The sequence below is a fragment of the Natator depressus genome, chromosome 16, assembly GCF_965152275.1.
Source record: "Natator depressus isolate rNatDep1 chromosome 16, rNatDep2.hap1, whole genome shotgun sequence".
NCBI lineage: Eukaryota > Metazoa > Chordata > Testudines > Cheloniidae > Natator > Natator depressus.
The window spans coordinates 12,757,627-12,779,061 of record NC_134249.1 but is presented as its reverse complement, the minus strand read 5'-3'; the positions used below and the strand labels follow the sequence as shown (position 1 = coordinate 12,779,061).

The 21,435-nt window shown below is 44.3% G+C and overlaps 1 protein-coding gene across 1 annotated transcript in view; it reads right to left on the bottom strand.

Annotated features, from left to right (window-relative positions):
* COL27A1 (collagen type XXVII alpha 1 chain) overlaps positions 1 to 21,435 on the bottom strand; it is a 297,315-nt gene that overhangs the window by 198,902 nt on the left and 76,978 nt on the right. Inside the window, exons 5-6 of the mRNA XM_074973737.1 lie at positions 15,669 to 17,104; positions 3,637 to 3,690 (exon numbers count right to left, since the gene is read on the bottom strand). Coding sequence (XP_074829838.1) covers positions 3,637 to 3,690; positions 15,669 to 17,104 — 1,490 coding nt within the window. The remainder of the gene's footprint in view (positions 1 to 3,636; positions 3,691 to 15,668; positions 17,105 to 21,435) is intronic.

Below are 21,435 nucleotides of genomic sequence, written 5' to 3'. Positions count from 1 at the left end.
TGTGCTGTATCAATAGGACATTGTCACCCTGTGGAATTCACTGCTGCAGGTGATCAGAGTCAAAGGCCGTGGCAGGTTTCTGAGGAGATGGCTAATTTTGTAAGCATTAACAACACTGAAGTTATCCAAGCTATGATGAGAGCACCATGCCTCATCAGGCCATAAACTGCAGAGGAAAGGAAGAAATCCTTCCTGCTCTCAAAATGTACAACATTGCAAAGCTAGTTACATGCATCGTTCCTCCTCCCCCTAAAATTTCAGGGGCTAGCCTCTCTGCTAGAGGCAGGATACCTCACTTGATAGACCAATGGCCGATCCAGTATGGGTCTTGTTGTAGCAGGGACAAGGTCTGTGTAGCTGCAGAGGAATTTCATAGGACGTCCAGGTTAAGCAAAAAGGAAAAAAAAATCCTCTCTGGGGTTGATTATTTATTTTTTCAGGGTTCTTTTGCAACCAAAAAAGAAGAACCCCTCTAAGCCCATCCTACTGTCTGGCCACATTCCCTTCCTGCAGTGCAAATCCTTAAATCCCAGAATCGTTAACGAAGACAAAACAACAATACACGCAGGGCAGTTCTTCTGTCTCTAGTGCTCCAAGTCCAGGCATTTATACCGCCACCCCTTTCTCTCTCCTGAAATTAGGCTCAGTTTCAAAGAGCTGAGCCAGCCAAACTAGGCTCAGCTGCATCTGATTACTTCCCAGCTGGGATTTCCATCCTGAGTTGATGAGAACCCCCTGGCTGGGATTTAACTCAAGAAGTTACACGTGACTGTCAGGGGCTTCCCTGCTGAAGCAGGCTGTGCCATGGATGGGAGGAGGACACTGAAAGACCTGCTCAGAGCCTTAACAACACTTTTCCCCCCCCCTTTTAATGCCACTGAAATTTCAAAGCTCAGTTTTGTTAAGCTGGAGGAATTTGGATATATGTGCACAGGAAAGCTGGGGCCTCCAGACCCTGGATTAAGTTTACATACCATAAGGGTATGTCTACACTTCAAGCTGGGTTTGTGCTTCCCAGCTCCAGGAAAGTTACTTTCACTAGCTCTCAGCAAGCTAGCACACTAAAAATAGAACACAGGCCATGGCCAATGCAGGCAGTGGGAGAGGCTAGCCACCCAAATACATCCCTCGCCGCTCATGCCCCTGCAGCTGTCTTCTGTTTTTATTACGCTAGCTCCATGAGAGCTAGCGTAATAAAAGGATGAGGATGAGGTCTCCTTGAGCGGGAAATCACGCTCCCAGCTCCAAGTGTAGACATCCCATTGTGCTCACTAAGCTCTGCTGGAGACCTGAAGTAAGGATAACGAGCCAGGGAGAGCAGAGACTTTCAGCCTTAACTGGTAATTTTCCACAACTGCAGGCTTATAGGAGAACCCCGTGTTGGTATTTAAGCATGGTCTGTGCTAATGTGTATGTCAATAAAGGATTATGTAAAATATGTACCTGGAGTCTTGTAAAACCACTGCTGGGTCACTCTGTTTGCCAGAAGGGGGAATAAAAGGTAGCTATGCCTGCCTATGACATGGATTGCAATGCGCAGATCTCTGCACAAAACATCAGCTGTATCTGTGCAAAATGTTACCCAGTACTGTGAAGGCAACAGTACAAAACAATAGCTAAATGCTTGGATCTCTCAGTGCCCATGCTGCAAAAGTGCCAGTGCAGAACAGTGATGTAAATAAATAACCTGTATTGAAAACATCAGGCCTGGTCCTCCTTTACACGAAGGTCCCTTTACATCATCCTGGCTGCATAAGGGGGCCTTAAAGTGGGCATAAATTACACTTTAAGGTCCCTTTACACTGACAGAGTGGAGGGAAGGGGCCTTAGTGTAAATGAGAATCAGGGCCCATTATAGAAGTGCTTAAGAGCTCCTGGAATGAAAAATTTGCAACGGAAGAGCAGACATTAGTTAGCTAATCCTCACCCCCCCTGTTAGTTAAGCGAATGCGGTATTACATCCCTGTGTGACTCCTCTGTTACAAATGGGGTTAAATGACTTCCGTTAGGTCATGTGAGTCAGTAGCAGAATCCCAGTTAGAATGGAGGCATCTGCTCTAAGCACTAGATATGCTGCCTTCCTCTGAACTGCATGTCTTTGCACGTACCAGCACAGAATACTTCTTGTTGTTGTATGAATCACTGTGAATGACATTCACATGCTGGTAAGGCACTACCTGTGCCCATAACTAGCTAACAAACTACTTGGGCCCTGGGGCTCCACCCATGTGTGTTTAACGCTATCTGTGCCACAGAGGAGAAGTGGTTCAGGGGCAGCTATGGGCACTCAGCTTCTTTGGGGGGAAAAAATCAGGCCATTCCCTTTTACTAGTACAGAAATGGGGTACACTTATCCACGCCCATTTACCATGAATTCCACTGGAACGTAACACAAGCGCCCTCTGGCACTGCCCTGTTTTCAGCCCTCAGAGCCAGCTTTGAAAGGCCTCATGTGGGGCTGACTCATCTTTCCAGCCAAAGTTCCCTCTGGCACCAGTGGGAACTCTGGCAACTCAAGTAGGGTGACCAGACAGCAAGTGTGAAAAATCAGGACAGGGATGGGGGGGTCATAGGAGTCAATATAAGAAAAAGACCCAAAAATCAGGGCTGTCCCTATAAAATCGGAACATCTGGTCACCCTTAGCTCAAGGGTCAACTGAAAGAGGTGACCTGATCATGATATTAAACGATCCTTCCTTCCCCTCCTGCCCTAGAGGCCAAGGGCTCCAATTCCCCCAGCTCAGCATGCAAGAGAGTGAGTTCAGGATCCACACTCAGCTCTGCACTTTGGGACAACATTGTGCTACCACAAGAATCGCCATCTATTGTTAAAAACACAGCCAGGTATACAATTGCCCAGTACTGCAGTAGCTGCTGCCGCCATTGAGTTAATGCTAAAAGTTTTGTGTAACTTAGCTGACTACAGGGCTCAAAAAACCCAGGTGTTTCAGGGGATGAGGCATTTCCCAAGGATGGCTCTTGTGACTCTTAGTCATGTTTGTATCTGAATTTAGCAGATATGGGGTAGGAAGGAAAATACATGGAAGATATTGAAGACTAGGTTAGAGATTTTGTACTAGATTCTGAAACAGACAAGAAGCAGGTCAGAGAGGACCTTTCTCTGGGTCCACCACAGCTAAGCTGAGTGGAAAACTATTTTAATGAATTTTATTATAGGTGCCGCTCAGATAGCATTGTGTGCAACGGCAAAATTCAGAGGTGACAGGAAGTAGGTCTGGAGACCTGGCACATAAAGGCCAGAGAAGAAGCATGGTCAAACCTAATGTCTGTGTGTGTTTTGTAACAATAAAAGGTTGGACACCAAAGAGAAAGTGGGAAGATAAGGACAGAGAGCAACAGTCCAACCGATAGGCTAATGCCAAACCTCAGGTCAGGCTGCTCCTTCCCCAGACCCTGGCAGGAGAAGTTCAGCCTGCTGAAAATCTTGGATAGGGGAGGGGGAAAGGAGGGAAGCCAATCTTTGCTCTAAACTGTGCCAGACCTCAACAGCTGTGCTCGAAGTGGTCACTAGCTCAGTCACTACAGTGATCACCATGTGTTGGCATGGAGAATAGCAGCACAGAAAAACAAGATGCCAGCAATAAGGTGCAGGGGTAGACACAAAAAGCCACTTACCCGTGGGCCTCTCTTGCCAGGTGGGCCTGGTAAGCCTGGTAGACCTGGGGGGCCCTAGAAAAGAGGTAAAGAAATATTATTTACAGTTATACAGAAGACCGTGCTTCTTCTGACACAGTTCTGAAAGAGCCAGAATCTAATTGTTTGGAGCAGGAGTGAGGAAGAAAGACCAGTCATGGCACAAAGCCCAGAGTTTCCATGCAACTTATGCTACTGCTGTAAAGGAATAAAAACTATGCACACCAGTCTCAGAACTATGTATTTCAATAGAGCAGAGACAAAGCATTCTCATCTTGCTGCTGTAGTCTTTATTTCTCTAATCACAGCTGTGTTTCAGTTTCCTGGATTCTGCGCTGTAACATAATAGAGGTAACACAAACTGCATCTCAATGTTGAAAGAAGCAGGCATGTTGTGTGTTATATTATACAAAAGGTAAGGAAACAGTAATCTCTCTAGTATAGGTTCCTAGAGGAACTGTGATATTAAAGAGATAATCACACCCCAGCTCTGTACTTCTCCTAGATGTTATATAGTATGGCAAAAGTAATAAAATTGATGTCAACGGTGGAAGTTCCTGAACATGGTGCTGCAATATCGCAGAGGTAAGTTTAGTCATGTCAAAGCAGTGGGGATTCTTGGATGCTGGGTTACAACAGAACAGAGTTAAAGGCTCCCTGCTGCACGCTGGTCTGTAACAGTTTAGGGGAACGTAACGAGGTTTAAGATGGTGAAGTAAAACTATAAAATCCTTTAAAAAGTCTATTCTCAATGGACTGGAGAATCCAAATTTCCAGAGAGAGCTGCAACTCCTAATCACTCTTGCAACCCTTTTTACAGCACTGACATTAATAATTGTTAGCTAAAGTGTCTCACTGGGGATTTATATTAAAGTAGCTTGTTATGAATGATGGGTTTTGTTTCTCGGGGGGGGGGGGGAGAGAAAGAGCAGGAGGCTAAAGAATCTTTGGACCCCAGCCTGAACTTTCCAACCGCTCTGGAGTCCAAAGAGCTTTTACCAAAAGGAGAACTGTGAGTGGGAGGTGATCAGATCCGCTGCCAAGCAGGTGCATGCTGTACTCCACAGTTCGGTTCCTGCTCCCTACATCCTCCCTTTCCCAAACAATTTTTTGGCAGACTAAAGTGGTGCTCTGTTCTCACAAGTTAAGAACACTACAAAACCGACTCTGCCACTTGTGAAACAACACAGGTAACTCAGAGTCTGTGCATACTGCGGTACCAAAGGAAGAGTTAAATGTTCAAGATCCCTAACACAGATCTCAGGAATATAAACACAAATGCACCAGATAATCCTTGGAGACCCCTACTCCAAAGTCCATCCTAGGCTATGGTTTCAAACAGTGACGGCCTGAATGCATGCATGCTAACAAAGTCTCTCCTCAGAAGAACCCTGGTGAATATTACCAATCCTCACATACAGTAGGTAAGTGATGAGTGAATGAGTTCAGAAGAGATAAGGGTAAAACTGAACCTTGGTCCAAACAAATGCAAAAATTTGCAGAGGTTAAAAAATGTACAGGTAATCCCCTTCCTCTCTCCACGCTACTAATTTGGACTGGCACGGAATGCATTAGCATTTCTCTTTCTGCAGTGTGGCTAGCTCAGATAGAACCAGACAGTGGTGAAGATATCAAAAGAATGCATGTTCTAAAGGCGTAAGATCCTATGGCTTAATAGGGATAATGTCTCATCACAGTGGAAGTTCTAATGCACTGTCACCTACTGGTCCTATCAAATGTCAACTGCTTGCTATTCCCTTGTTCTTGAGATTTCCAGCCTCATTCCTAGTCTGAACTATTGGGCGATTATCTGATCTGAGAGATGCCCATCACTAGTTAATACAGTATTGCTGTTCCTTATATAAGCAGCCCCCATTGATACAACCAATCCTTATGTTAAGTTATACGCACATTAGTTTAACCAGCCATTGTGTTAACTCTGAACACCACATATAATGCGATTATGCAGCTGTACAAACACATAATTGTAGGCTTTTTGTTTGTTTCAGTCTGCAGAATAACTGCTCCGGAATCCAAGCTTTTGTTAAAAAAATTCCCCAACCCTTGTAGCTAGGAAAATAATTATCAAAAGATGAATGAAATATAACTGATGCAGTGATATCTGAGTTTGCAGACATCCTGAAACTATTATTTCTGTGAACTGCTCCCATCCAGTTCAGAGTGTTGACTCTGAAGTATAATGATGATAATTTAAAATGTCAGTATCCACTCCTGATCATTTCAGCAGAAACATCTCATCCATTGTTGCTTGGAATAATAGTGGCACATATGAGGGGAGATAATTTCCCCCATCCCACCAACCTCCATAGCAACATCCAGTTGAAATGAATTCAAACCACTCCTCCCATCACTTAAAGTCATCTCCACCTCTGCCCAAAAAGAGGGAGGAAGAAAGGAAATGGATCCCTTCTCCAAAAATTCTAACTGCATCCTGAGTACCAAAAACCAAAACCATCTCCCGCAGATAGTCTTTGGTACCAAAAGCCCTGATTCTCTGCAGGGTGCCAGAGATGCCTGCCTTCCCTCTGATAATTACTGCAACCCAGTTACACCTTTTCAATACCACAGTCTCCAAAATTTGGGGGTAATTTAAAATAAACTGAACATAAAAAACCCACAAGATACTGTACTAATTTCACTGTCAGGGAATGGGGGTCAGAACAGGGTAAACAGTGCTCCATATTCTGGGATCCCTGCTGCATAATTTACCTCCTGGTTTCAACTAGGTTAAGGAATAAAAACCCAAAAATTCCACCCACAAAAATGTTCTTGTAATACATCTATATATTGAAAATACATATTCATTCTGTTGGGGCTCCCAGGCACTACTGCAACACAGAGAATACAGATGATTGAAGCAAGGACCTCATACAAACCTTTCAGAGAAGAGCATCTTCTTGAGAGACTTCCAGTCCAATTTTGCTGCTTAAGGTAGTTTGGAGGAGCATTTTCCAAGTTTGCTTATTACATACTTGCGCCCATGGCAGGATGCTGAAGGTCCGTGAAACGGAAGGGTCTTATGTTCCATCATTTCTTCTCCTGTCTTCTCTTTATATATTTCCCATTACCTCCTTTCCAGCACTTTGATCCCAATTGCTCTTTTAACTTGTTCTTTGGCACCAACTTCATTTTAAACAAGCAGGACTGTTGTTTCATACTCAGTTACTGCCCTAAAACCAGATTCCCTTTGGGTGCATTTCTGCTTAAATTCATAATGATTTATGGGCCAATTATGTGAATGATTCTAAAACCATCTTAATCTTTATTCTGTATATTATACTGACGATGTGGCTTTTCTGTACATGACTCATAAATTAAGGGCATTGAAACACATCGCGTGTTCTATAATATATTATAGGTTGTCAACATGGGTAGCTGTCTATGTCACAAGTAGGACTGGAAAAAGACATTTAATATTCTATTGATTTTGAGGACTATCCATATTACCAAGATTTTTTTTTTCTGATTCAGTTGGCAAGTTTTTGCAACAAAACGGAGGGAGGTCAGAGATATTCCAAAGATGGTAGTTGCAGAAAACTGGACTGATCTCACAGATTCAGAAACATATTTGATTTTGCAACAATATTGACTGCCAGCATAACTTCGTACCTCTGGGTGGGTGAGTGGCAAAAGGGATCAAATCTAAAACCATGAGCCTCTACTGCTTGAGCTAAAAAAAAAAGGCAACTATGTTAGCCAAGGCTGTAACAGATTCAGCCCCTCTATCTGTAGCCCAGCCATCACGGAAATGACAATTGAGGAGAATAGCGGTCTATAATGCAAAATAAAACCCACCCTTTCCATGAGTCTCATTCTCCACCTTTGGAAGCTTCTCCATCATCACTTAAGGGTGAAAGAAGAAATCTCTCTCTTGCCATTGTTTTTGGATTTCAGTGGGATCCTGCCAAGCCTAGTCCTGTGTATTCTCTCATGAATGGCGGACAAGAAAGCTGCCAGAGGGATCACCCCTGAAAGATGCTGAAATCCCAGTGGAGTCAGAATGGAGAAAATGCCGAACCTTTCCGGTAGCACTCAGTAACCCCATAAAATTGCTCAGTTTGGGCCCACATCTCCGACACCCAGGCTGTAAAGGAGACCACATTTTTACAGCATAAATATGCGTGATATTTGTTTAATTAAGTATAATTTTTTCTGGTGTGCACAGAGGATGAAATTCAATTCTGGGCAGGGGGCCTGCACGAAGTCTATGCATCATTTAGTCCCATTTAAGCCCTCAAAAAGCAAAGCTTAAGTGGGACTTCAGTGGTAGCGGAGAGTTTGCGCTGGCCCTCTGCACAAGGATGAATTTCATCAGAGTCCCTATTCTTGGTATTAAGGGCCTGACCCAAAGCCTACTGAAGTTAATGGAAAGACTCCCAGTGACTTCAAAGAGCTTTGGAGGAGTCCTGGAAAGAACTTTCCATTTCCCCACCATCCTGTTGAGGAAGCTCAAGGACCCCTGAGCTCCTTGAGAAAGTCATAGCAAAAGCAAAAGGCTTCAGAACCAAGTTTACTTTACATCCAGGATTCACCAAACTGGTGAAAAGCAACATATGTACAATATCTTTACAAATGGTATCTTGCAAACAGTGACTGTGCCCTCTTATGTTGGGATTTTTCTGATGAGGACATTTTAAAACTCAGTCAAAACACCCCAGCTCCTCCCCTCTCTCTCCCTCTCCCCCTCCTGCCCCGCGTAAAGTTTGTGGCTTGATTATTAAACACACTCCAATTGTAGCACTAGTGTTATTCAGTGGCACCACATCCTCTTAGTGGCTTCAGACAGTTGCAGGCAGCTCCACCATACATTTCAGCATGAGTAAAGTATTAAAATCCCCAATGATGCATATAAATTCAGGACACCGTTCAGGTCTCTTGGGCTTTGCTCTTGTGGCTGGCAAGAACCTATGGAATTCCTGCTTTATTGCATACGGGGAAAGGCCCCTTATATCTTGCCATATATTGTACACCCAAAAGCCCAGAAAGTGATCAGTACGTGATCAGCAGAAGAACTCAACTTTATTTGCACTGAGGATGCATTAATAGAATGTCATTTTCTTTTGTGGTTTTGCATACCACTTGTAGCCACGGGCTGCACGCTCATCAATTCTTGCAAGCCAAAGTCAGCCTGGGTCAGCACATGGAAGGGAGACCTGGACTTTATAGGTGCTGTGGGAAGTAGTGTTGATGAGTCAGAGGAAAGACTGCCAGCCACTGAGTCATTATTGAGCTAGTGACCTAGTATGGTGTTTGGGGGCCTTTTTGCTCCTTTTTTTCCTGCCCAGAAAAGATTTAAGACACAAATTCTATCTCTTTGTGGTCATTAATGATCCCATGGCACTTTTGAAAAACAAAACAAGCCTGATAATCTTGGCGTTCTGGCCAAATTCCATTGTGTACAAAACAGTCCGTTACCCTAAATTCCTAAGGCGTTAATGCTGCAGTTCTAATTGCGTATGGGATGTGTCTTCATATCCTGTTGCATTAGCCCTGCTGTGGCCTGCTAAACAACTGTTATGCTCTACCCCAGAGGTAACTGAAGCTTATTGATTAGCAAAGGGATTCTTTCAGCACACTCTTTGTATATAGCAGTTAAGTTTGTAAACAGCTTTGGGGCCAATTGGGAGGAGAGGCCCTATGTAAATCTAGGATTATGTTGATATTATTTTGTGCTATATGCAAAGACTGCAGGGCCTGATTCACCACTGCCTTGCACCTGTGTCGTCCTTTACACCTGGATAAAATGGGTGTAAAACGGTACCAAAGCAGAATGAAATAGTTATTCCTCCTGCCTAGCAGCAAAAGAGCTAGAGAGAGAGAGAGAGGGCACAAAGGGCCCTGTGCTCATGACAGGAGAGAGTAGAGACAATACAGCATCCTCACCCCTTTTCAGCCAGACCACTCTTGGGAGCACCACATCATTACAGTTCCTAGGTTTTAAAGCAGGATGTGGGCAGCTGGGAACTATCAGTCTTCTGGAATGGAGCCAGACCCAGGGGGAGCTGCTGTACTCAAGATGCTCCCTTCCAGCATGGTAAGTTTCCAGCAGAAGTCTGCATGGGAGTCAGTGTGGCTCTCTGCAACATTAACTCATCCGCCGTGGCTTGGAGGGGGAGCATGTAAGTGCAGGGGAAGGAGCCTATGCCAGCACAGCTCTTAAGCGAGCTTATACAATGGCAGCTGAGCAGCACGCAGGGGCTCCCTTTCCAGGGATGGGCCCCATTTCTCGTCTCTTGAGGTCTGTACACCATGACTCCTCCATGCCTGCCAACAAATCCCTCCCTAGAGATTGGCAATGGACTGTTTTCAGAGCACCTTCCCAGAGTCTTCCCCTAGAGAAGGGGAGAATATCCCCAATAGTTGTCATGAAGGAACCTTCTATCAGGTAACAATTGCACGAGTTAACACCATCTCCTTCCTTCCACCCTTATGCCAGACGCAGTGCACAGTGATTGCTGGTTCTCAGCCTGCAATCTGCTTAATCAAGGCAAGATTGACTGGCTGAGATATCACATACCGGACCAGGAAGTACTGTGTTGAGAGTCTGACCTCATCAAAAATGTCTGCCCAATAACATGGAGATGGTGCCAGAGTAATTACTCAACTGTGAAGCATCTATCAGCGCTTATATGGCTACATAAATGCTAAATTAATTTCTCAGCGTGTCATCTTGATTCAGTGCTTTCTGCCCCCGGGCCAATGTAGGGGTGAAACTTTCAACAAAGTGTCATACAGAGATCCCCAAATGAGTCACAGAAGATATTGTACACAGCAGCCAGCTTCGATGCAGCTATAACCTTTCCCTCTCAATGCGCTCACTTTGTTTCCAGAAGTCAAAGGGGATGAAGCCAGGCAGCGGCTTAGTTGTTCTCCTTTCCCCAGATCCAGGACCCTAACTGTTCTCTGAGCAGATGGAAACTTCTGCCATCGATTTCCTAAGCCATCCGTGGCCTGCATCAGTCTGTTTGCTGTGATTCACAGGCTGAGTGGGATTTTCCATTCTACTTGAATAACAAGTTCTTCATGTTGGGTGGGAGAGAAAAGTAGGAAGAACAAGACTAGTATGTTCACCCTCAGACTATTTTTGGAGCAAGGAGTTGGAGAGGGGAGGCCAAGAGTTCACTGGAGCCCTGAGCATCAGCTATACATCCATCAGTTACAGGTACGTCATATTTTTGGAGAAGGGGTGCACAATCATTGATTGGATTCCTGCTACTGAAAAACAAATAAGCTTAAGGGGAAATCTCCACAAATACATCAGCTCTTCACTCATGGAGAAACAAAAGAAATTGTAGGAGACAGTTTTGTGTACACAGGGAAGTTGTGGAGACTTCCTGAATCACTGTCAACAATTGGAGGGTGTGTGTTATTTCATATATATAAATGTATATAAAAATCAAAGAGGAGTCTACAATTTCCTGACAGCATACAACCGTGACGAAGTAGCAACCTTGAGATCTCAGTCACACAAAGGAACATTGGAACAAACTGAGATCTGTCTGTGACGCCGCATTCAAAATATCAGGTGACAATCAGCACCTTAGATCCAAACCTGAAATTATAACTATAGATTGGCGCCAAACCTTAAAGTTAAGCATGTGGTGTTTTCAGGATCAGGGCCATTGTTACTGGAGGTGATACTTGTAACAATAGTCAGTACATTTGCAGACAGAAGTATTGCTAATGGTGTCCCTTAAGTTTGTCTCCATTTTTCCATTGTAAACCCTTCTTTCAGTGTTTTAAGAAGTCAGCTGTAAAAATTATCTCTGGGCTGGAACTTGGCAATCAAGGAATCTCTCTGGGAGCATCTTACTTTATATGGATATATACACACTCCCGCCCCACATTTACAATACAACAAAAATCTGAGGATCAAATATAAAGATTTTCTCAGAAGTTAGTCAGTTTAAAGATCTTGTTTGCATTGTTGTATTTTTTTAAAAACCCAAAAAGTTAGCAGATAGTCTTTATGGTGGCCTAATTGCTTTTGGCATTACAAAACGTATGTATACTTTTTCATGGCCTACATATATATTCTTTTAAGAATGGTTAGTGTGTGTGAATGCAGTAGTTACATTTATAAGTAGGCTTGGAAGGTTTAGATTTTTGTCAGTAAATGTCAATTTCACTGTATACACACACAGGCAAAAAACATTTCCATTGATACAAACTGAAATGTACAGATAGGCAAAGTAAGAAAAAAACTGCTTGAGACCTTATTAGAGTTTGATTTAAGGATATTTACTTTGTATATTTTGACATGCGATATTGACAATTTGTGTTTTAATGGTGTGACAGGATCGGGCCAGATGGCTATAGGAGAGTAATAGAAGGCAGATATATTAGCCCCAGGCTAAATAGGTCCCTTTTCCCTGGGTAAGGTAACAGGGAAGGTTCCAGAACAATCAGGAACCTTAGAATCATAGAATATCAGGGTTGGAAGGGACCTCAGGAGGTCATCTAGTCCAACCCCCTGCTCAAAGCAGGACCAATCCCCAACTAAATCATCCCAGTCAGGGCTTTGCAAGCCTGACCTTAAAAATATCTAAGGAAGGAGATTCCACCACTCCCCTAGGTAACGCATTCCAGTGTTTCACCACCCTCCTAGTGAAAAAGGTTTTCCTAATATCCAGCCTAAACCTCCCCCACTGCAACTTGAGACCATTACTCCTTGTTCTGTCATCAGCTACCACTGAGAACAGTCTAGATCCATCCTCTTTGGAACCCCCTTTCAGGTAGTTGAAAGCAACTATCAAATCCCCCCTCATTCTTCTCTTCCGCAGACTAAACATCCCCAGTTCCCTCAGCCTCTCCTCATAAGTCATGTGTTCCAGTCCCCTAATCATTTTTGTTGCCCTCCTCTGGATGTATTCCAATTTTTCCACATCCTTCTTGTAGTGTGGGGCCCAAAACTGGACACAGTACTCCAGATGAGGCCTCACCAGTGTCGAATAGAGGGGAACGATCACGTCCCTCAATCTGCTGGCAATGCCCCTATGTATACATCCCAAAATGCCATTGGCCTTCTTGGCAACAACGGCACACTGTTGACTCATATCCAGCTTCTCGTCCACTGTAACCCCTAGGTCCTTTTCTGCAGAACTGCTGCCGAGCCATTCGGTCCCTAGTCTGTAGCGGTGCATGGGATTCTTCCGTCCTAAGTGCAGGACTCTGCACTTGTCCTTGTTGAACCTCATCAGATTTATTTTGGCCCAATCCTCTAATTTGTCTAGGTCCCTCTGTAGCCTATCCCTACCCTCCAGTGTATCTACCTCTCCTCCCAGTTTAGTGTCATCTGCAAACTTGCTGAGGGTGCAATCCACACCATCCTCCAGATCATTTATGAAGATATTGAATAAAACCGGCCCCAGGACCGACCCTTGGGGCACTCCACTTGATACCGGCTGCCAACTAGACATGGAGCCATTGATCACTACCCGTTGAGCCTGACAATCTAGCCAGCTTTCTGTCCACCTTATAGTCCATTCATCCAGCCCATACTTCTTTAACTTGCTGGCAAGAATACTGTGGGAGACCGTGTCAACAGCTTTGCTAAAGTCAAGGAACAACACGTCCACCGCTTTCCCCTCATCCACAGAGCCAGTTATCTTGTCATAGAAGGCAATTAGATTAGTCAGGCATGACTTGCCCTTGGTGAATCCATGCTGACTGTTCCTGATCACTTTCCTCTCTTCCAAGTGCTTCAGAATCGATTCCTTGAGGATCTGCTCCATGATTTTTCCAGGGACTGAGGTGAGACTGACTGGCCTGTAGTTCCCAGGATCCTCCTTCTTCCCTTTTTTAAAGATGGGCACTACATTAGCCGTTTTCCAGTCGTCTGGGACTTCCCCGGATCGCCATGAGTTTTCAAAGATAATGGAGACAATTAAGACAGGCTGATTAGAACACCTGCAGCCAATCAAGAAGCTGCTAGAATCAATTAAGGAAGGCTAATCAGGGCACCTGGGTTTTAAAAAGGAGCTCACTTCCGTTTGTAGTGTGCGTGTGAGGAGCTGGGAGCAAGAGGCACTAGGAGCTGAGAGTGAGAACGTGGACTGTTGGAGGACTGAGGTGTACAAGCATTATCATACACCAGGAGGAAGGTCCTATGGTGAGGATAAAGAAGGTGTTGGGAGGAGGCCATGGGGAAGTAGCCCAGGGAGTTGTAGCTGTCGCACAGCTGTTCCAGGAGGCACTCTAGACAGCTGCATTCCACAGGGCCCTGGGCTGGAACCTGGAGTAGAGGGCGGGCCCGGGTTCCCCCCAAATCCTCCCAACTCCTGATCAGACACAGGAGGAGTTGACCTGGACTGTGGGTTCAGAAAAACTGCCAAGCTGAGGGCTGCCGTGAAGCTCCAAGGCGAGCAAATGCGCCAATAAGCGCAAGACCCACCAAGGTAGAGCAGGAACTTAGTCACAATGGTTATAAAGCTTTAACTTTCTGAATCTCAACATCTACTGTCATTAAATAATTATTGTCAGACTTCGCCATAAATTTCCCACAACTGAAAATTTAAATAGATAAAAATAGAAAAAATGCTTAAAACAAACATCAATATTATCCATCAAAATTATTTTAAAAATGGAATGCTGCAAAGCCTATTTAGAAAGAAATTCTATGTACATTTTAAATGTGTATTATTTTAAAAAGAAATGATTACCCCTTAAAAATATTGATGCTCTCTAAAGTGCTTTCTCCATTATTCCATTTGTTTTACCGGTCCCTTGTTTGAAAATATGCATTGTGTATACAATGGCCAAGTTTTTCAAAAAAGGCTAGTTATTTCTGAAAAGACAACTTGAGACACCTGCTTTTCTGAAAGCACTCAGTGGACCAGTCCCAGGGGACTGGGATGTGGGGGAGAGAGCAGAGAAATCAAGCCACTTTAAAGGTGTCATGATGGGCACCCAAAAATCAGTAGTCACTTCTGAAAATATTAACCAATGGCATTATTTCGTTATCATCAGATTTTGTAGGGTGCCCATTAGGGTGGTGTCTGGGTGCCTTTACAAGGTTTAAATTGCGACAACACACTAAGGCTGTGATTTTTATAGGAGTCAAGGCACCCAGCTCCCATTGTTAGGTGTCTAACTCCCTTAAGTGCTGTTGAAAATCCCAGCCTATGGGGGTTTCCAACCAATCAGCTAGGATTTTAGGGTTTGATTTCAATGGGAACTCAGCACCACATAGGATCAGGCCCTTAACCACTTAGGAAGATGCAAGGCTCCCTGGAGTAGGGACTCTCTTCTCGCTATTGGCTCATACAGTGCCTAGCACAATGGAGCCTTGACAGGTGTCCCTAGGTGCTTGTGTAATAAAAAACATTATTAGGGAAGGTCTGGAAATAGAAATGCATCTTGCAGCTCATCCTAAAATCTGCCAGGTTCACATTTTAAAAGCACTTTAAATACAAAAATATTGAAATTGGGCCATTTCTGTGATATTCAAAACAAGGAGTATTTCTAAACTACATTTGAAATATATTGCACCCCACATTTTAACTGGCTGGTTTTGTAATATTACAAATAGACTTCTTAAATTGCCATACACTGAAAGGGATGCACAATGCATTGGTTAAGCCCAGAACAGAAGATATCGAAAACGCATGTCTGTAGAGTGGCACAAAGGAAACACACTGGAGATTCTAAGTCAATGCTGACACCCTTATCAACTTCTGCTGTTCACATCATATCAAGCCTGTTTAGGGCAGAGATAAGTCCAAACCACTTTGGAGAAGTTCAGATACGAACCTGGTAGCTCAGGCATCTCTCTAGTTTAACAACAATATTTAGGACTTATGTAAACCACCTCATAGTACTTTACAGAGCTAGGTAAACATTATCCCCTTTTTATAAGTGGAGAAATGGAAGACCAGAGAGGTGAAGTGACTTGCCCAAGGCAGGCCTAGCAAGTTGATAGCAGATATGACCCTTGGTCTGGGAGTCCTATTCACTGGACCACACCATGAATATATTTAAAAACTTGAACTTACCGGGGGACCTTGGTCTCCTTTAGATCCAGGAAGCCCCAGTAAAAATGGAAATAGGGTGGGTCCAATGGGGTCAAAGACCTGAAACCCATCAACAGCAGCAGGGGTTGTGAGGTTGAAGGCTTGCACACTGGTTCTGAAGGTACGATGAAAAGATCCAGGGGTTGATTTGGTGTACAGTAGAGGAATTAGGCTAGGAACGGATTTCTTGGTTGGTAGTGGCAATAGCATTTTTGGAATGGGTCCACTGGTCAGGTTCTCCGGGTTTTGTTTCATGGTCATGGGATGGATGTCTCTAGATGTGTTTTCAATCTTCTTCCTCATTGGCTTTACAGTGCTGAGGGTTTCAGAGGGCTTGGTGGAAGTTTTTTGGTTGATCATCTTTTTGGTCTTTTGCTCCAATTCTTTCCTGCTGATGGCAATGGAGTTTTGGCCAGCAGGCAGGATGTTTCTGACAGCGGGAACGGAGTGTTTCTGTGAACTTGCATTGGAAGAGGGGTGGGAAATCCTGAGGGCTGCTGTAGTAGTCCGAGAGTGCGAATGGACCGGCAGCTGCATATCAGTACTCGATGGAACGGTAGACCGCACAATTGTAACCTTGGCTGCTTTGGTTGTCAGCCTGGGAGACAGCAGCTTATATGGGACCAAGGTGGTGGACGCTGTAGCTGGAGTCTTGAGGGGTGTTGTGACCTTGATGAGCTCTGATGTTGATATCACAGTGGTCAGGTTCTTCAAACCCTGTAGCAAGAACTTAGTCTGCAGAGAGGCCATTGGGGAGGCGCTGGGATCCCTGGGCAAGAGTGGGACAAGCGGGGGCAGATTCGGCCGGAAGGTGTCCGCTTGCCTGCACTGTTTTTTCAGGTATTTACAGTAATTATGAGCTGCCTTGGCGGAAGGATAAATATCAAACTGGCAAATGGCGCCTTCAAATTGTATCGAGTGCTGGTTCATTTTCCCTAAGAGAAAAGACCCTTGTGGATCCAATGCCTCGTTTTTTTTAAAATGCAAATCAGCATGTACTCTTTGCTTCCCACAAGAAGTAACTAAAGTGACCACCTGGCCTCGGATGTCAATGGCCATGTTATGCCAGTGGCCATCATGAACACTGTAATCAAAATATACAGAATGCTTGTGGCCTACGTACACAATGACCTTCCCGGGGATGAACTGGACCCCCAGCTCCAGTTTTTTCTTCTTGCTCTTGACAGAGAATAGAAAAGCATTGTTGATGCGGTGGGAGCACAAGCTCAGGACTAGGGTCAAGTCTGTGCCAAAGGCAGCGGGGATGATGGTACTAATGGGTGCCTCGATGCGTGCTCGCTGAGTGAAGATGACCCCCGATTTGAAAGGGATAACCCCCTGAGGAACCGAGCGTGATGAAGACAATCCGCTCAATGGCTTCTTCCCTGCCAGGCCCAGTCTTTGAAGAATGTCCACATCTGAAAAAGAGGGGCAAAGAGCATGAGTACCCAGGCAAACCCAGGGCCTGATCCAACACCATCTGAGTCAACAGGAATCTTTCCAAGGGCACCATGGGCAGTTGATTGGACCCCAAATGCAGTGGATTATAGATTGTGCCTACCTTCCTCTCCACTCAAAACTGGTTTAAGACAGTCAGGTCATGGATGCATCTATTTTGTCTTGATTTCCAGGCTAGGAGCCCATACAGTGGCAGTTCAGTATCTCATAGGAATTGCCATAATGGACCAAAATCATGGTCCATCCAGCCCAGTATCCAGTCTTCAACAGTGGCCCAGTAACATATGTTTTGAAGGAAGGTGGAAGAAAACCCAGTCACAGTAGACAGTTTGGAAGATAACCTTCCCCCATGGAATGTTTCCTCCTAAGCCCCAATATCACACATTTGGGATTAAATGTTGGATATGACCATTTGGCAGAAGTTGAGTTATGACTTGACGTAGTTGGACGTTTAATAATTAAAAAAATGATTTGAGACTAAGATTTCTTTTCCACTTAGGGTAGAGAGCAGAATTTTATGGAGTGGAGACCCATAATTCCATCTTTCCAGACACACCAGCTCCATCACTTGAGACAGACCCATAGCCTTTGATGATACTGTATGGTGTTAATAGTTTTGTTTTTGTTTTTTTTAAAAGAGAAAGTAACCCCGTGCATGGGAAGGCTGCATCTAGGCTTAACCGAGCCACTGAAGGTATCACCTTGTAGCATTAGTTAAAATGGATGAGCACACAGCTTTAAATTTTGTACAAAAGTTGGAGGGACCATACATGTATATGAAGTGTTATGAACATGAACTTGGATGTTAGCTGAATAGGCTCATGTCCACTAGCCTGGGTGAGAGGCATGCAATGGGCAGATTGAGGCAGAATCCTTTGGCTCCTGGCCCCATGGTCAGAGGGGCTGCTTATAAAGAGCAGAGAGTCTAAAACAGATTAGCAGGCAACAGCAGCACAAATTACAGCCAACTGGCTGCCAGCTGGGCCACAATGCTGGACTTGGGAGAATGCTCGAGAGCTCAAGAGAGGGAGGAAGACAAAGGTCCATGGGGGTTGGGGGGGGAGGGGGAAAGGAGGAGCCATTAAGGCAAGTATGTCCTGGGGTTGGGCAGGGAAATGGCAAAACTGGGGGAGGGGGAAGAAATGGGGGCTGTTCAAGAAATGGGGGCTGTTCCAATTCTGTTCCCATTTGAATCAACAGCAAAGCTCCCATTGACTTCAACTCCGAATAGAACGAAGGCCTATAGAACATAATAAATCTTTCGACACAATGTTTAAGCCAACCTATAGAATACTATAGCAAGGACAAAGTTCTCTATTAAATTCTATAAGCTCTAACATCTACATAGAACCCTATTGGTTTCCTCCCTATTAAACTCTATAGGACTTTTCCTTAAGGGATCAGACCTTTATCCCTATTCTACTCTTCATTCCATACATAGGGTTGCTATCTTTGTTCCATTAGCTCGCTGGGAAAAGTAGCTATTCAGAAAGGAGATAAAGAGGGTTATATTCTTCCCGGCATAAACAAAACTGACAAATTGCAATCTCTATTCCTAGATTGCCACCTAATCTTCCTGTGGGAATTATCAACTGTACAATCTAGCCTGGAGAGGGCTGCACCCCTCAATCCAAATGCCTACATCCAAAGGGAAGAGTTTAAACAATCAGGAGCGTAACAGTGCCAGCCACAGCTGCACTTCAATTAACTTCACAGGCCTCTCAGATGAAAAAAAATGAGCAGAAGAAAAATAATCCAAGAAAAATCTCCCCCAAAATGGCCCTCAGAATTTGGCATCCTTCACCCTTAACTGTGACATATTCAATGCTGTTCTCAGTGTTTGTGGAGCTGGAACAGAAAGAGTTCATGAGTGTTTGTTAGAAAGCCTGCAAACTTAAGCCTGTCTGAGGCCTAGCATGGGCTCTGGCCAAGAAGAGAGAACACTAGAAAGAGAACAGCTCTGTTCTTGGACTTTGGCAAACCATAACCATTTTTGTACATTAGAACAAGTAAATCAATATTTAGATTGTCTGGGACCTGCTTTATTTCCCACCCCACTTTCTATTTTTAAGGCATTTCAATTCCCTTTATAGTAGACAGAGCCACAGAGAAGCTTAGGGGTCAACTGTGAAGGGGATGGAAATTCTCTCTCAATTACCTCTATGCTGAGGAGATTATTTATTGTATGAGCATGTATGGATTTATTAATACTGGTGTTTATCTCTGGCTAAACAAGCCCCTGGTTCCCATGCATCCTCTCCCATATAACCCAATAGGGATTTCCGTCCTCACAGCATGGATAGAATCCCCCAATCCGCTACTGAATGGGGGAGGTATAGAGCTATCCTTGAAGTCACTTCTGTCTTCTAGATCATTTCCCAACTCCTTTCCAATGCTAAGGGCCAAATCCTGGCTCTAGTGAAGTCAACTGGGAGCCTTGCCATGGACTTCAAAGGGACCAGGATCTGGCCCTAAGGAAATACACTTGCTGCTTAAATCTAGGAGCTAAACGCTGGCTTCCAATTGCTAGGTGTATTTTTAGGTTCTCTTCAAGAGATGTACTGTAGTGATAGGGCAGAAATATTTTGTACTCTAGGGAACTGCTCTGCAAAGACATAACTATGTTTCCCCTGTTCGGAGCATGCTGCTGCTGTTTGAACTACAAATCCAACTGTCTCGTTAGCTACTGTATCAAATTGTGTTGAAAAACATATAAGATTGGACCAAAAGCCCAATGTCTGTATGGAGCCTGATTACAGCAGACCTTGTGCGGGGGTTGTGTGCTCTGTGCTCAGCCGCCCAGCCCAGCACACCTGCCTGCCCAGCCCACCTCTGCTACTATATCCCACACTGAGTCCACTGAACTGATGGGCATGTCCCCAGATGAGTTCCATGAAGGGATGCCATCAACTAGTGTACAATTAAAGGTGCACAAGTGCCACTTTTGGCTTCTTTAAACTGATATGAATTTATCGAAGCCTTACCTTTTCCCTTCAACTTTCTCCTCCTAGAGTTACCACCAAGACATGTTTTTTAAAAAACGGATGGACTAAAGCTTTCTGTCTCTTACCCCTGTGTAACTAAGGCTATGTCCAAATTGGCACTTTTGTTGGTATAACTTATGTCGCTCAGGGATGCGAAAAAAACACCCCCTTGAGCGACATAAGTTACACGAACAGAAACGCCAGTGTGGACAGTGCTATGTTGGTGGGAGACGTTCTCCTGCCGACATAGCTACCGCCACATATTGAGGGTGGTTTAATTATGTTGACAGGAGAGTGCTCTCCCGTCGGCACAGAGTGGCTGTCCAGGAGATTGACAGCGATGCAGCTGCATTGGTACAGCTTTGCCGCTATAAAGTCTCTAGTGCAGACATGGCCTAATTGTGGTACCCAAGTAGCAGTATTTTGGGGCTGAGGGCAAATTTCTTTCCAAAATGGGAAGCTATATGCAGAAGGGATTCGTGAACTATCATATCCTTGAAAGAGATGCTCACCAAAGGCTGAAATGTCTAATTTATTTCCCTTCTACCCCCACAAAACCAGAAAGTAGGAGAGAAATAACTCTTAGTTTACTAGCCTCCGCTGGCTTAGATCTAGGACCTACATCCAAAGTTTGGTTGAATGAAGTCTAAATTTCAAAACTATTGGCCTGGAACCTCAACTAGTGCAAATCCGTGCAGATCCACTGACATAAATGTAAGGACACAGATTACACCAGATGAGGACCTGGACCATTACGCTTTTGAATTTGTAGCATTTGTATGGATGCTGCATTTCCAATGTACGCAGCCCTCCCCTTCCCCTTTTAGTTCTAGATTTTCAAAAACACACAGCATCGGCCTAACTCCACTTCCATTCGAGTCAATGGTAAAACTCCCACTGCTCACTTGCATGAAACCAGAGTTACATTATCCCAGCCTTACATTCTTGAGTGATAAACCAGTGCTAGGCATAAGCAGACTAAGAAATTACTTAGGGCCCCAACCAGCTCCAGGGGGCCCTATTCACTTTTTATCATAAGTGTTTTAGTATTGGGGGGAAGAAGGCAACAAAATTCCTTCTTATGGTCCCCAGCGGGTTAGCACCAGCTTTGGATAATACGGACTGAAACCTCTGATGTTCGCTTGCACCATTCACCTGACCTTTATTTGGATGCCCACATCAAACATTTTAAAGGAAAGAGCTATCCCTTTACTTGTAAGGAAACCATCCTTCTCTCCTCCAAAAGTGCAGGATGTTTTAGGGAAGGTAATTCATTCCATCAGAGGCAGGGCTTTCATTGCACCACG